This window comes from Hippoglossus hippoglossus, chromosome 10 (genome assembly GCF_009819705.1).
Source record: "Hippoglossus hippoglossus isolate fHipHip1 chromosome 10, fHipHip1.pri, whole genome shotgun sequence".
Classification (NCBI taxonomy): domain Eukaryota; kingdom Metazoa; phylum Chordata; class Actinopteri; order Pleuronectiformes; family Pleuronectidae; genus Hippoglossus; species Hippoglossus hippoglossus.
In genome coordinates this window covers 12,628,412-12,644,326 of record NC_047160.1, presented here as the reverse complement: position 1 = coordinate 12,644,326, position 15,915 = coordinate 12,628,412, and the positions used below count along the sequence as shown (strand labels likewise).

General features: G+C 41.9%; 1 protein-coding gene across 1 annotated transcript; it reads left to right on the top strand.

Moving 5' to 3' along the window:
- Positions 1 to 2,176: 2,176 nt before the first annotated feature.
- Positions 2,177 to 14,583, top strand: LOC117769415 (alpha-1A adrenergic receptor-like). Its single transcript, XM_034598291.1, has 2 exons — positions 2,177 to 4,442; positions 13,670 to 14,583. Exons 1-2 carry the CDS (start codon positions 3,461 to 3,463, stop codon positions 14,233 to 14,235), a joined length of 1,548 nt encoding a protein of 515 aa, XP_034454182.1. The 5' UTR covers positions 2,177 to 3,460; the 3' UTR covers positions 14,236 to 14,583.
- Positions 14,584 to 15,915: the final 1,332 nt, after the last annotated feature.

The following is a 15,915-nucleotide window of genomic DNA, read 5'->3' as shown; positions in this document are numbered from 1 at the left end:
GCCCAGGCCGTGAACAGGAGCATAAGGTCAAAACGAGACTCGAACCTTTCACCACTCAACTCTTTGCAGCAGGAAAAATGTTTAACCCAGATGACTGAACTCAAACAGTTTAATGCAGAAGATGAAATGAAATCAACAGTTGCTTTTCTACCATGATGAGATATGACAGAGGGAAACAAAAACTGCAGCTTTCATTTGACTCCTTAGAAAACATCTCACTGAAATGGGATCGTACAAAGAATAAATAAATCTCTGGCATTACTAAAACAAAGTACTCTAAATTTGGAAATGTAGTTTTTTTTACCGTTTAGGAAAAAAACATCTTTCTAAATCCCAGATTAATGTTAAAATGGATACAGATAATGACAAATCACGGCTCAAAACGTGGAGCCATGTCTTCAAAAAGAAATTGCTCCGCGTCTTATGTAATTTAAGATTTATTTTTGCTTTCCCTGCCAAGAAGAAAAGTTGATCCTCTTGAATTTAAGGCAAATCCCCACCACTGAAGCGAACAGACAGACGGTGGACGCTCCCGCTCAAGTCGAGTTTCCAGCGAGCGATATGAGACTGTTCAGGGCACTTGGCAGCGCGCTGAGCAGCACAAGCTTTAATGATATTAGAAAGCTCAGTCTATTCAATCAAATCAAATGGGCAGTGAGAGGCAGTTCATCGAAGCATCTCACGTCCAGACACGGATCTGAACTGAGATAATTCCAGGAGGTTCGTCTTTTAAGAAAGATGAACATAATACCTGAGTGTGTACATGTAAGGATTGAGACACAGTGAAGGAATGCTTTCCCCACACTGTCACATTTCAGGGATGTCTTGATTTACAGCTGCGTGTCTCACTGAGCTCTGGAGATTATAATGGTGTCTGTATGAAAACTATGTTTGGTGCGTTGAGTTATTTATTTCACTCAGCTGTTTTAAGTTGATCTCCAAAGCACTTTTCATGTCAGTAAAATTATGATTTGCTTATTGGGAAATAGTTCAAGTGCAGCAAGGCTTCCTGGGGTCCACCTTAAATACTTGGGCTACAAAATGAATGCATATTGTTCCAACAGTTTGATGAAAGTACTTTTTTATGTCGTTTTTTCAGCAGTACTCCCGGTGTGATCAAACAACATCACTCATATGAGAAGATGGAACACATGCAGAGCACAGAGAATTGGTCGTCCTGAGCTGATTTTCAAGTCCAGTTTAATAAAATTGGTTATTTTCAAGTGAGTTGATGAGATGAGACAAAATAATGACACCAGCACTGTTCAAATACAACTGATTCACAAATCAGTGTGAGCACAGATTTTTGTAATGAGTCTCATAGCAGATTTTTCTCACAGTACAGCTTTGGAAAGCAAGTGGGGACTCTTTCTACCTCAGCCATGGAGGTTGTGTTTTTTAACCTGTGTGTTTTTGTTGGTTTATTTCTGAGCAGGATCACACAAAACCTACTGAACCAATTCCCTTCAAACTTGGTGGAAGGATGAGGCCTGGACCTGAGAGGAACCTTTTACATTTTGGGGCAGATGTGGATTAAGGGGCAGATTTTTTTCTGTATCTTATAAATAAAATATATGTTTTTTCATCTGACCACGTCCTTTCTCCTTTTAGATGTCTATTGTAAGAACTGATCATCTTGTGTAGGATTGTTGGACCTCAGAGGAGGTATGTGCTCTGCTGAGTGCAGTTCTAGTTTTGCTTCTGTGTCTATTACTTCTTTGCATGCTGACCAGCTATATAATTGAGACTGTGGTTCTTTCTTACAGACCATTCAAGTTGCCCTATCCAAAACCACCATCTGCCCTCACTTATCTGTTTTGCATCTGGGTTTTTCTTTGACTTTTTATGGAAATGAATGCTGGTTAAGACATTTAAATATGCCAGAGTGGAAGCTGTTAAATTACACTTCTGAGCTGTGAAGATGCTGTTAAATTTATGATAGCGATGCTTTTATCACACAAGTACATTATCAGTAATCAACGACAAACACAAAGAACAGCAAATTCACTTTTTGAATATTTAAAAAAACGTTCTCAAGTTTGAGTGACTGTGTTTGACAGACTGAAACAGTCAAAGATGAGAAATAAAAACAATACAAAGTTAAGACTTTGCAGTTTTGGTCTAAAAAATATGATGCATGAAAAAGAGAAGAGATGCTTAATACTCGTGAATAAAGGATAAATATTCAGAGCAAATACTCTACATTTCACATGCTTATGTTTAATACACTCGTTCAAACTCAACATCCCAGACCTTCATGGTAGAAAAGAAAACCTGAAGTCATAAACAGTCCTGAGGAGAAAGAGTCAATGCAGACTATGTTTCCAACAAAATGTTGTAAATCCCAAACGTGCAGCGCAGTGGGTAAATAAAATCACACTCAAAGAGTTTGAAAGATTCCTAATGGAACTGAACGTCTTCTGTTTTATTGCCTTGAATCATAAAAGTTTCACTTCTCTGCAGGTTTTTAGACGATTCGTTTTTTCCACGCATTCGTCGACCAATGTTACATCATAAGAAGGTTAAAATGCTCTTAAACAGGAGGAACCACAGTTTTAGGAGGAATGTGCATGTGTCTGAACTCAGCCCATTAAATCAGTCACTCCTTACTAAGTGAGCTCACGTCCAAAATGAGATTACTTTGAGGAACTCTTGTGCTTTACCATAATAGGAATGTACTTCAGGAGAAATACCTGTTTTAGGAGGTGCCATTTTATGTGATTTTCTTATCTACTTATACCTTTTTGGCTTAAACCTTCAGGGCACATTATTTACATTGTTAAATATTTCAAGAACCGCACAGAAGTAACCTGAGTAGATCTTATTTCAATGTTTATTTACACTGGAACATACTGTATATGGCTAGGCATACCTTCAGTTAGGTTTTTCTATTAACCTGTTTTTTCTCCTGCCAGTAAAGCCTCTTTTAAGGGACCTCAAGATAAAAAAAAATACAGTTAATGTTTCTGGCAGAGAAGTAAGTGAATTCAAGTTGTCCAGTTATTACCCTCCAACAGAGAGGGGAAAACAAATACAAAAGACCAGTGAGGCGCTTAACCTTCTCCATCTCACAAAGTTGCGCGTAAAATGTGACTGTGGAGTCACTGTTCGTGTAATGACGCGTCATCTGCGCTTCACAGACTCGTATTGAAGTATGTTCAGTCAGTGTATGGCAGAGCTGTAGGAGGTGGACAGGCGAGGAGGCAGGGGACGACTGCTGCTGCCCCCCTCACATCTCCTCTGAGCCCACAGGAGAGTGGAGGGAGAGGGACCGCATGGGCATTCCTCCTAATGCAGTGCGCGGAGTTCACCATTTCAAACCACTAATTTGGAAACGCGAAGTTAAACCATGCAGAGCTGCGCCTTATAGACCAAGTTTATTTATGTTTGGTGAAGCTCTTCGTGTGAGTTGCGGTTCCAAGTCTCCTGAAGCCTGCTATGGAGGACCTCTTGAGTCAAAATGAGTCTGAGCACTGACAATGCCACAGCATTTTGGAAAAACAGTTCTTCGTCGGATCTCGACGGGACTCCGGGCTTGTTCTCCCAGGTCAACTCCACCAACGGCTCTGGGGGAAACCACACGGAGCCCAGCGAGGTGCACCTCAGCCGGGCCATCCCGCTCGCTTTGGTGCTGGGGGCTTTCATCGTGTTCGCCATCGCGGGCAACATCCTCGTCATCCTCTCGGTTGTGTGCAACAGGCACCTGCGCACCCCGACGAACTACTTCATCATCAACCTGGCCATCGCGGACCTGCTGCTGGGTACCACGGTGCTGCCGGTGTCCGCCACCCTGGAGATCCTAGACTACTGGGTGTTCGGCAGGATCTTCTGTGACATCTGGGCGGCGGTGGACGTGCTGTGCTGCACCGCGTCCATCATGAGCCTGTGCGCAATATCCATCGACCGGTACATCGGGGTGAGCCACCCGCTGCAGTACCCGGGCATCGTGACGGAGAAGCGGGCTCTGCTGGCCATGCTCGGCGTGTGGGTGCTGTCGGTGGTCATCTCCATCGGGCCTCTGTTCGGCTGGAAGCAGCCGCCGTCGCCGGACGACACGGTGTGCCCCATCACCGAGGAGCCGTTTTACGCGCTCTTCTCCTCGCTCGGCTCCTTTTACATCCCGCTCGTCGTCATACTGGTGATGTACTGTCGCGTGTACATAGTCGCCAAACGAACCACTAAGAACCTGGAGGCAGGGGTGATGCGTGAGAGGATGAACTCCAGCGAGCTGACCCTCAGGATCCACAAGGGGTCCCAGGTGCAGGAGCAGGAGCCCGGAGCCTCTTCTGGCCCCGGCAAGGGCCGAGCGCAACAAGCGAGGAGTTCCCTGACGGTGAAACTTCTGAAATTCTCCCGGGAGAAGAAAGCAGCAAAAACTTTGGGAGTTGTGGTCGGCATGTTTACTCTCTGCTGGCTGCCCTTCTTTCTCGCCTTACCCATAGGTAGGTTCCGTGGATCCTCTCTTATACTGATTCTGTTGTTCTGTCAATAATGAAACTCATGTTTGGCCATTTACAAAAATCTCTTTCCTCACAGCCCACTCCTTTAAACAAAACGTCATAATATTCAACTAGTTAAAAGGCATCTTGCAGAAAATATGTGACAGTCTGGATGTCTGTATAGAAGTTAATCTGAGGCAGTGAAAGACTGCTGCAGGCCTTGTAAATCAAATCTATAGCTGACACTGGGAAAGTCTCCTGGGCAACATTTACTTCTCTGAATTGCCACCAAACCTCTGTGTGGGCTTTGATATACTGGAGTGGTCGTTTTATACTGCACAAATACAAAAAAATAGCATCAGCCATATATTATTGCAGCATTCAATATGCTTTAGTATTTCCCAGACTTCGCAGTGTCTGTAAATGTAATTAAATTAGTATGCATCATAGTTTATTACGCAGACTTTAACTTTGGATCAACTGTGAGATTCTGCAGTTCTGCACCATTTACTCAGTAAATCCAAAACACTGCTGACTGTGTAGTCTCTGAATTCAGGTCCTGTAATAAGGGATACAACCATGTTTTTAAGAGTCTGAGGAGGAATTTTTCTCAAGCTTATCCAAACATTATTAGTGTTATTGTTGCATTAGTCACTGAGTCACAGTTAATCTCTCCCGATGCAACAAACACACTCCTTGTGTGCCAAGTGAAGAATAGGTCCCCCCCCCTCCCTGCTCAATTAATCAAGAGGCCTGTAGGCAGGGCCGCTTTTAGATTTTTGGGGGCCCTATGCAAAATCTTGTTTGGGGGTGGCCTCATTATTTCATTTTCATGAATACACGCCAAATCTGCATCATCTTCAATTTACATATAAATGAGACTTTAAATAACATATCATACCCCAGATTACAAATCTTTCTACGAGTGGTGTTATGATAAATGATTTTACATCAGCTACGCTGGCATAATCACCTATTGTCACGAATGCTAACAAACTTAAGACATTATTCTCCATTTACATACAGTAGGAATGAATAAGAATATTCGAAAATCAAATTAGAAACTAGTGTTAACTAACCATGCAATATGGCAATGTTATTATGTAGGACTTGGGAAGATAAGGACAATACTAAATGTTAGCCACATTCTGAGCTGTTAGCCAATAGGAAGCGCAGGTGGGGGGAGCACGTCAGTTGAGGTGACGTCATATTTGACTTTGGAGAAAGCAGATGATAAAAAATGTTGTGGAACATTCAGAGGAATATGATCCAAATCTATAGTGATTTACCTGATCTATATAGTGTATATATATTTTATGATGTTCAATTTTAAAAATTCAATAATGATAGCTATACATAATATAATATTATATAATATTATATTATATTATGTTACATCTGTCTGTGGTAATTAGACATAGACAGTTTGAATGTGATCTGGTCCGTCACTTTCTATGCAGCACAGGGACATCATGCTAATCCTACACCGGCCACAGTGGGCAGTACCTGCTCTTCCTCTCTCCTTCCTTTCTCTATCCCTTCATCTTGTCCTCTCACTTTCATCTGTGTTGGTGAAGAAAGTAAACACAGGGACAGTGTCATGTGTATTTGCAATAATAAAATTGAACTGCCCCCGCTGGGGTAATCTATAAGAAATACAATACATGTACAATATACAATATATAATTAAAATAAACATACGGTATATAGGGGTTCCTTATTTTAAACATGCAGTTCAATCCTTGTGATGAATTGAGATATAAGGATTAAGTCATTCATCTTTTTCTCCCAAGTTTATAAGTCTGACATTGGTTGGGTGTAACTGATGTTAGCTTGTTGTGTAGCTATTTTTCACTCAAGTGAAACTAGCCAGCATCATGGTGGATAGCCTGTGCCTAAAGCTATTGGTCAGATAATGTCTGTACCAAAGTATACTTGTTTTTAGTTTAAAACTTTTATAATATACAGCCCTGGGAGAAAAAAACATTGGCCGGGCACATCAGGGCCCCTTGGCGATCACAGGGCCATATGCACATGGTTAGTCTGCGTTTAGCAAGAAACAGCTCTGCTCCTGGTCCAGGCTCCCTGGAGCCACTGCTCCTGGCAAGTATTCAACACTCCGCTGACATGGCTGCTTAAAAACCTGCAGAGAAAATTAAAACCAAAATGGTTGTGCCATGCTGTATTGTGGGGAGGAAGTCTTTGATGAAGTTTGGACAAAAGGGATTAGTCAGCTACATGCATGGCTGCAGTATTTCAAATCATGGTTTTGCCTGATTGCCACAATCCCTTGTGGCACTGTGGGTTGTGACTGCAAATGAATATGAGGGTGTATTAGACCTTGTTTGTTTGCATTAACCGTGGACACATGAATGTGTTTATGCCTCTGGCTTTAAGCTGCAGCTCATCACTTCCTCACATGGACACACACACACATTAGTACCTGGGACAGGATCACTATGCCGTGTCACATAGCGAGATTAACTTTCTCAGTAACATACCATGAGCACCCAACATTTGCAATTTTCCAATTTGTGATTTGCAGAGGTCTCAAGAGAGCAGGGGTTCAGGAGGGGCCTCTTTATATAAGATTAATCAACAAAGTGCCAAGAAAGCTCCGAAAGTTACGTTTCTCTGTTCAACCTCTGCCGTAGCATACTGATGCACCATAAACATTATTGCATGTTTTTGGGGGGGGGGTTTGTAACTGGAATCAGAGATGCATTAAGGAAAAGCATGCAAACAAGTTCAACAGGGATCTGGGGACAATGCAGCTATTGTACATCCACGATATCACAGCAGGCCACTGACACTGCTCTCACACTGAAGCCTCCTCCCGTTCAAAAGGGGGTTTGCAGACAACACCGTTGTTTCTTAGTTGAGGTTTGTGCCCCTGCTCACTGCTGTGACTCACGTCTGAGCTGAGCAGCCTGAGAGGGCAGCGACACTCTCCACATGTTGCTCCCTCAGCATCCATTAGCCTCCACCCACAGAGTGGGATTTCCTGCCTCACACTTGTTATTACTCTGCTACTTCCTCTGCATACTGTCACTAATATGTAATGTATGAGGGAGTTTCTGTGCGTGTGCTGGTGGCGGTGGATGTGTTGTGCGTGTGGAGGGGTGATGAAGTATTGATGTGTGTTTATGTGCCTATATGCACGTACGGTCATGTATGTTTTCAGTGATTGTGTCAGTGACGCTGCAGCTGCTTCTCTCTCGCCGCTGATTTCAAAAAGATTGAAGATGAAAGTGATGCTGCCACCAAGAGCTACTCACATGCAGCTTAAATAAATATCTGAACTCTCACCTTCACATAAAACTGATTTTAATTCTATGAATACCTTGCTTGTTGTATATAAATATATTTGTATAAATGGCAAGCATGTGGCCACAGTATGAGTGATTCTTTTTCAGGTTTTTAAGTTATCATGTCTCCTTTTACGCCTTTAATTTGGAGCAAAGAAAGATATACAGACTCCATGACTATAAACACTACAGCAATGATTTTAAGTTAGTGTCGGTACTTTGGACAAAAAGCAGCCCAGACACACACACACACACACAGCGCTGTCCAACTTGACTTCTTTTGTCAATACAAGCGATACAACTAAACCATAAGTTAATTCATAACACATTCACATTATGAAAATGTGGCACCATTAACACCAGATTACAGTAATAATTACAGACGCGTGCAGACAGTGGACAAAACAGGCTTTTTAAAAAGCGGAACCTTTCCAGGTCATTAAAGTAACCAAACACTTTTAATAACCTCTCAAACTGCATCAAGCAGATCTCTATTAGTCTCTTTTAGTACATTAAGCAGTAAGGTGGTAAATATAAAATATACCAAAACACTGTTAATGTCAAAATGTGTCAAACATTAACATTTGTTATAGTTATAATGCTGTAGATGTCCCTGTAAATATCACAATAGTGGATTGTGTTCTCACAGAGCAGCTAAAGATAGTTAAAGCACACAGAGGTTTATTTAAAATTCTTGCGCAGACAATAAGATGTCCAAACATGCATTTTGTGTTTGTGTGGTAACCTGATATTGACAATGTGAAATGTTTGTATTTGGTCTATAGTGCAGTCAAATTAGTAACTTAAGCTGTTTTCAAACATGAGCTCTGAGAACTGGGCCAAGATATTTTCTGGAGTTTGAATTTGACATGTAAAGAATGCAGCACGAGATTGTCTGGGTCAGACGCATTCACAGGAACAGGAAAATGTCCGGAACGTTCAGGGAAGGGCTGGCGTCTGGGTCGAGCATGCAGGAGGCAGGACATGTCATATAAATTCCACTGTGGATATCATGTGTTTTTTTAAAGCACATCAACAAACCGGCGCAGACCCATATCACCAAAAGCTCTCGAATCTTATTGTCTTTCCAAGTTGACGTCAGCGACAGCATCTTCGTGTTTGGTGCCTATTTTTCATCCTGAGATATTTATAGTCTTTTAGTTGTTTTTTGTTCAGTTTTGCTCCAATCGCGTGTTAGAAACATCTTCAACACTCCTACTCGCTCGCTGTGAATTTCTTTGGACATTTTCCTGCTGTATTCTCAAATGGGCTCACTTGGACATTTTCCTGCTGTATTCTCACATGGGCTTCACTTGGACATTTTCCGGACATTCTACAAGGAGAAAAAAGTTCTGCAACATGTCAGGATCAACTGACTTCACATACAGCCCCTCTGCATGATTTCAGAGCTTAGTGCATGTCTGAAAGCAACTTTATCAAGGATCACTAGAACAGGCAATTGAAGAATAATCAGAATAAAAGGGGGTACACAACAAACTTTTACATAACATAACTTATTTTCAAATACCCTATTAATTTGCTGATTGCTGGAGCAAATATGCATATTTAAGAAGGTGGAACCAGTCTGTGTTTGTCATTGAAACATAGACAACCTTTAATTTATTGTCTTTTCCTTCGTTCTCACCTCCTTACTCAACCAAAGGGAAATCATTAGTGCTCAGGGGGATGCAGCGTGTTGTTTCATTGCACACATTTTCCCGCAGCTCTTTAACACCCAGCACAGCCACTAATGTCCTGTGAAGGGCTCACATTTAGCAACTGGTGCTCAAATGTGAGAGAAACCAACACTTGGAGGTGTTAACCAATTGTTTCCATGTACGTGTTTTCTGGGAGAGATGCTGCGACTGTGTGAATGTGTGCTTGCTGTGTGTGTATGGTGCCCTTTTATTTTGTGGTTGCCACGAGCTGGTCGGCCCTTGTGCTCCGGGGGTAATTGAAATAGTTTTTGGAGGGGGAAAATAATGAGAGTGCTAAGTGTCAAAGCGATGGAAGACAGAGTAAGTGGCAGAGCCGAGCTCGAGGGGCCACAGGGCAGCGGGGTGAGCGCCAGGGACCCTGCAACGTCAACCCAATTTCCCTAAAAATAGCTTCATGCTATGGTTTCATTGAAAGCAATCTGCAAGGGTAATAACACTTCTGTCCTTTCAGATCAAGACATATTAATCCTATTTATGGCTTTGTTATGAAACAGGTTGTGTGCGTGTGTGTGTGTGCTACAGGTTTTACTCATGTTGTGGGGACATCAATCTGTTTATACAGTCACATTATGGAGACTTGTCTTCCTCATGGGGACAGAAAGCAAGACGATATAACATAAATAATTAAATGCTAAGATGATGACATGTCTTAAGATTAGGTTTAGGTTTAGGTTTAGGTTTAGGTTAAGGTTAAGGCTAAGGTAATGGTTAGAGTAAGGGTAAGTAGTAACTATGGTTAAGTGTCCAGTATATCAATGTATGTCAATTTAATCTCCTCAAGGAGAAACGACTGTGTGCATGGTGTGTGTGTGTGTGTGTGTGTGTGTGTGTGTGTGTGTGTGTGTGTGTGTGTGTGTGTGTGTGTGTGTGTGTGTGTGTGTGTGTGTGTGCTCGGTCTATGGAACAAAATAGGTATTGCTTCTTCCAACAGTGACAATAACAGGATGCCTTGCTTAGTTAAGATGTTCCTGCGTTCGACAGTGAGATGTGCGTGTGTACGTGTGTGTGTGCGTCCTCAGGAAGGAGGTACAAACATTTCTCTTAGCAGAAGTGGTGAGTCCACCAATAATAACTCTTGCACCGCTATCTCCACACCTTTGTCTTTCAGCCGAGACCCTTGCATCCTCTGCTGTTTATGCCATGGCCTTTCAACATAAACACTCTTCACGCGACAAAAATGGAGCGTATTCACACAGGAGCCAAACATACAAATATGTGCCATATCTGTCGACAGGGAGATGTTGTCACTCCGATTTCCTGCTCTTTCATCTGGTGCTGGTGTAGAAAACAGGCACCTTTTGTTCTGTGTAGGGGTCTCCAGCTGTTCAGGGACCTTTCCTGGGATCCAGGTAGAGCAAGACAGCTGTGTTTGTTCTAGCAAATGCTGAATGCCATGTTATAGATAGATAGATAGATAGATAGATAGATAGATAGAAGAGCTAAAATTATTAGAGCAAGAATACCCAAAACTATTTTTTTATTATTATTATTATTATTATTATTATTATTATTATTATTGTCATCTCTGTTATATATCATAGGAAATAGTCTGCTGGATGTAATGTGTAATTTGTGGCAAATCTTGAAGGCGTTTTTTGAATTTTATTAGTATTTAAAGTATAAAATAATTAAAAGATCTGTATTTCATGTTGAGTTCAGCTTCTGTTTGTAGAGTGTTTGTGTTAAGTTTCAATGTAATAAGACCCAAGAACAATTATGGTAATTTATAATGAAGTTATTATTGTTTCCTACCAGTTACTGCCACCACAGGCAGGCAGACAAAGGGTGAGTCGAGAATGACCAAGTTTAAGTTCCACCTTACTCTGACATCATACAGTCATACAGTTATGTAATCACATTAAAGTGGCGCTCCAGAAGAGAAAATAACATGATGTGAAAATGCCAGCCACTGAGAAGAGGCCCATTCATCCACAGTACAGGAGGCCAAGACACAACCAGACAGCAGTTTCCTCTCACAGTCTGGCAGCTAGAGCACACACACACACATACACACACAGACGCAGACACACACAAACACACACAGCTGTATCTCTGTCATTTAGGAGCCACTGAGTTAAATGAACGTGTATTTTGTCATGTTGTCGCACAACTACTTTCATTCAGGTTAACCAAGTGACTGAAGTATTGTTTGTGTGTGTGTGTGTGTGTGTGTGTGTGTTGTCTCTGTATCATGACTATTAAATATCTTCTGTGGGGTTTTCCATAGTTGCAATGGGAGTTTTTCCCTATCTTTATTCAAGAGCGTGGTCTTCCAGTTTGATTGACAGTTCAGATTTTGTGATGTTTTCACTAAAAACCCTGCACTTGGACTCAGATAGGCGCTGCATGTGCCTAGAATTGCTCTGCTTGTGCTCAAACTGTACGGTTGCACTCAGATGTTTTGTTGCTCGGACAGATTTCCTGCAGATTTCCTCTCTTTCCTCCAAATTCTCAAACCAATAAGACACCTGTTGACACCTGATGTAGTGTCCCACCAGTTTAAGCACAAGCAGAGCAAATCTAAGCACAAGCAAAACAGAAACAGTATGATTTTTTAAAATGTATTTTCCACTAATAACATGGAAGCAATCCCCGTCCCTGTCTGCAACATTTCCCCCCAAGGCTATGAACGAAACGATGCACCTTGTCCCTCTTAAGTTAATTGTTAAAGCTTGTGATCTGATATTCATGAAGAGCGGCGGTGTCTGTGAGCCCATAATACCATACAAGAGGTAATTTCACACTTGAAATCCTGAGATTACGGAGCATCCTCAGTCTCTTCAGGAACCTGATATTAATTTAAGAATGTGCGTTGGTGTCAAGAAACAAACTTCTACTTAAATCTGCCCACGCACACAAACACACACTCCTTTTCTCTTTCATTCTCTCTTTCTTTGATTCTTTTATTCTTCCACAATAATATCACACTTGCTTATTAATCCCCTTTATCCTCTGGCCTCCCCCCTCTTACCTCATGAGCTTGTTAGATATTCTTCCTCTATTTCAGCTCGGCCACAGAAAAAAGCCCCACGCGGAAGGATTAATGCAATTTAGCGAGTGCAGGCTAAGCTCCCTCTTTAGCATATGTGACTAACCTGTTTTTAGATACTTTGCAGTGTAGTTATTTATTGTCTCTAACTCCTTATCTGAATCCATATGCACACATAACTTCAGCTGTGTAGCAGTATACTTGTTTTCTCACCAACATCCATCTATAGGTGCTGGAAAAGGAAAGCTTGCCGTGGTAGTGCAACCTCCATAACCTCTCAGAGAATAGGCTGCCACTTTTTTTCCTAGTTCAGCATATACACTTTTCTTATCTCTCCCCGGTGTATTCATTCATTCAAATGAACCGTGAAAGGGCAGCTACAAATGCTTTTTGACAAGGAAGCACTTTATCTGCTAATGAAGATGCTCACAAGGTCTTTGCTGTAATGATAAACGATGTGTGGAGCCCACAGTCCTCTCTGGCCATTTATTCTGCTGCTTCATGTCACTGTGCTACTCTGTTATTCTTGGTAAATGCTGCCACCTACTGGATATAATCCATCACAGACAGGATCAATAGGCTGCACTGATATAACACTGCCCTGATGAAGCACGTTAAATACAGATTATTCATCTATGTCATTTTAACTAAGTATTTCCAACACTATATAACCATTTTCAGCTTCTAGCAAGTGGCATTGATCTTCTCATCAAACCCTGTGCATCAGAGCAAACAAGAATATTTCTCCAAATGTTGAAGTATTGCTTTAAAGGTTCAGTGTGTTAGATTTAGGTGAAAGGATCTATTGGCAGAAATTCAATATAAAATAATCCTAGTGATGTTTTCACTAGTGTGTTTCATCTAAATCGTACGAATTGTTGTTTTCTTAACCGTAGAATGGGCCCTTTATATTTAAATACTTTATATTTACATCTTGAGCGGGTCCTCTCTTCAGAGGCCATCATTTTTTTTACATTAGCCCAGACTGGACAAACTTAACATCTTTTGAGTTTTTATGACAACTAAAGGTTTTCACAGGTTCTCTTTAATGTTTGCAAGGGGAGGGTGAGGTGAGAGATATTAAACTGGAACATGCAACTTCACCACTAGATGTCACTAAATTCCACACGCTGAACCTTTAAGGAGTTCTTTTGAGTTGTCACAAAGCTGGACATTAACCTTTAAATCAATGTTTCCCCACTCTCCTTTCTCCAGGGTCCTTTAATGTGAACCTGCGCCCACCTGACGTCCTCTTCAAAGTCATCTTCTGGTTGGGCTACTTCAACAGCTGCCTGAACCCCATCATCTACCCCTGCTACAATCGTGAGTTCAAGCTGGCTTTCATTCGCATCCTGAGGTGCCAGTGTCATCAGCGCAAACGTCCCGGGTGGAGAGCCTACAACTACCGCTCCTCCAACATCAGCTCCTCTGGAAACTCGCGCAAAGGCTCAGCTGACCACAATTCCAGCTGCTTGAACGGCAGCCAGCGTACTCTGCCATCCTCTGCCAGTCCGAGCCCGAGCTACCTGAGCAAGGGGCTGCCGCCTTGCCCAGAGGGGGAGACGCTGTACATCTGGGGGGAGACCACCCCGACTCCCTCCACGCCTAATCTGCTGCCCGGCAGAGCCGCAGACCACCAGCAGAGAGCACTGAGGGGGGAGGTCAGAGGAGGAAAGCGAGACGAGGAGACCACTGGTGGGTTTTTTTCTTTCTCCTTTGGGAAGAACCGAGACAAGAGGGGGCTCAACCAGGACAGCTTCGTGCCGGAGGACAAGGTGTGACTGCTGGGCCTCATTGAGCTGTGACTCATTCAGTCTTTGTTGGGATTAAAGTCTCCTACACTGTGTGGATGTAGAATTTCACACAGGTTTGCTGCAGTCACTGTATATGGTCCATCTGTCAGTGGATTTTCTTTATCATTAGTGGTCAATGTAAGGTGAAGATAACTTAGTATTGACTATGCTGCTGTGTCACAGATATTTTTCTTCTATTTTACTGTATCTGCGGTTGACATATGGGTTTATTTCAATGGACAGTAAGAAATTAAAGACAGATCATCAAAACCACTGTTGGGACTGGAGAGACAGCGGTGCATGCAATTTGTTTAAACAACAATGTCATCCAAAGGAAAAGGGACATAATTCCAGAAAAGAACTGTAACACAACGTTGTCAGCCCTGTAAAAAGACTGGACATGACAAAAAAGAAAAACTGACTGTAAAATGTGTGATGAGACCAATGATGACCTTTGCCGTCCAGTCACTTGATATCTTCATGGTATGTTGTGGAAATAAAGTATAACCTGGTTTATCTGTTGTGCGCACAATCATCAGACGTCATCGTATTTGTATATTTGATTTTCAAAACGTTCTGAATATCAATATTGGGTTTGCAATGTGATTGATACGTAAATAAACTTAAATACGACTGTTGCTCAAACTCTTAATCTCTCTTTATACTTTGTTGATGTAAAAAAAAAAAAACACCATCATTTATTCCCATAAGTGATTCATTTCATTTTTATTTGTATAGCAACAAATCACAAAATAGATGATCTCACTTTAGACAGTAAGTTGGAGAAAAACTCAATATTTCCGGGCAAACACTGGAAGAAACCCCTAGCAGCACCAAGATCAATGAGAGAGAGAGAGAGAGAGAGAGAGAGAGAGAGAGAGAGAGAGAGAGAGAGAGAGAGAGAGAGAGAGAGCAGGAACAGTTGTGTAACCATCACAGCTCTGTCCAATTTATAGATGTAATGACGTTATTAATGATAGCAGTACCAATTAATTAATAACAATAGTAACTAGCACTAACGGGCCCGAGCACACGCATTTTGAAGCCTGTTGCGGTGTAAGACGTACAAAATACAAGACATTTCCTGTTGCCACCAGGGGGCGCTGTGATTTGAAGTCATGATTTCTGTGTAGATGTCATCAGGCTGGGACTCTTGTCTTACATGTCTAGTTTGGACTCGATTGGACCACGTATGTCCAAGACACAGAACCTCGTGTTTTGATGGCGTGTAATCAAACTTTGACGCAACGCCACGGTCACACCGTGTGACGAAAAATCGATCTTTGAGGTAGTTTTCATCTCCATCTTGTTGTGATGACACGCATCTCCATATGAAGTTGATCTGATGAAAGCCCTGGGACAAGTACATCAAAGTAAAAATGTGGAAAATGGCCAATATGGCCACTAAAGTCAAAATGGCGGGCTTCCTGTTGCTTTTTTCCCATTGCACCTCTTTTGCAACACTTTTTTGTTTGTCTGGTCATGATACACCTGGGCTACGATTTTTGTGAAGATCGGTGAAAGCTAACTGAGGGGCTTTTCCTTAGATGGCGCTGTTGAGCCATTTTTCCACGCCCATTTCAAATTACTCCTGAATACAGTTACTTTTTGGGGTTTTGAATTCCCTGCAAACTTTGGTAACAATTTGAGCATGTCTAGGACCTGAAA

Excerpts from the sequence above, each read along its gene's own strand:
- LOC117769415 (XM_034598291.1), top strand. The coding sequence starts at position 3,461 with ATGAGTCTGAGCACTGACAATGCCACAGCATTTTGGAAAAACAGTTCT. Across the intron at positions 4,443-13,669 it reads CTTTCTCGCCTTACCCATAG|GGTCCTTTAATGTGAACCTG; the intron begins GTAGGTTCCGTG and ends TCCTTTCTCCAG.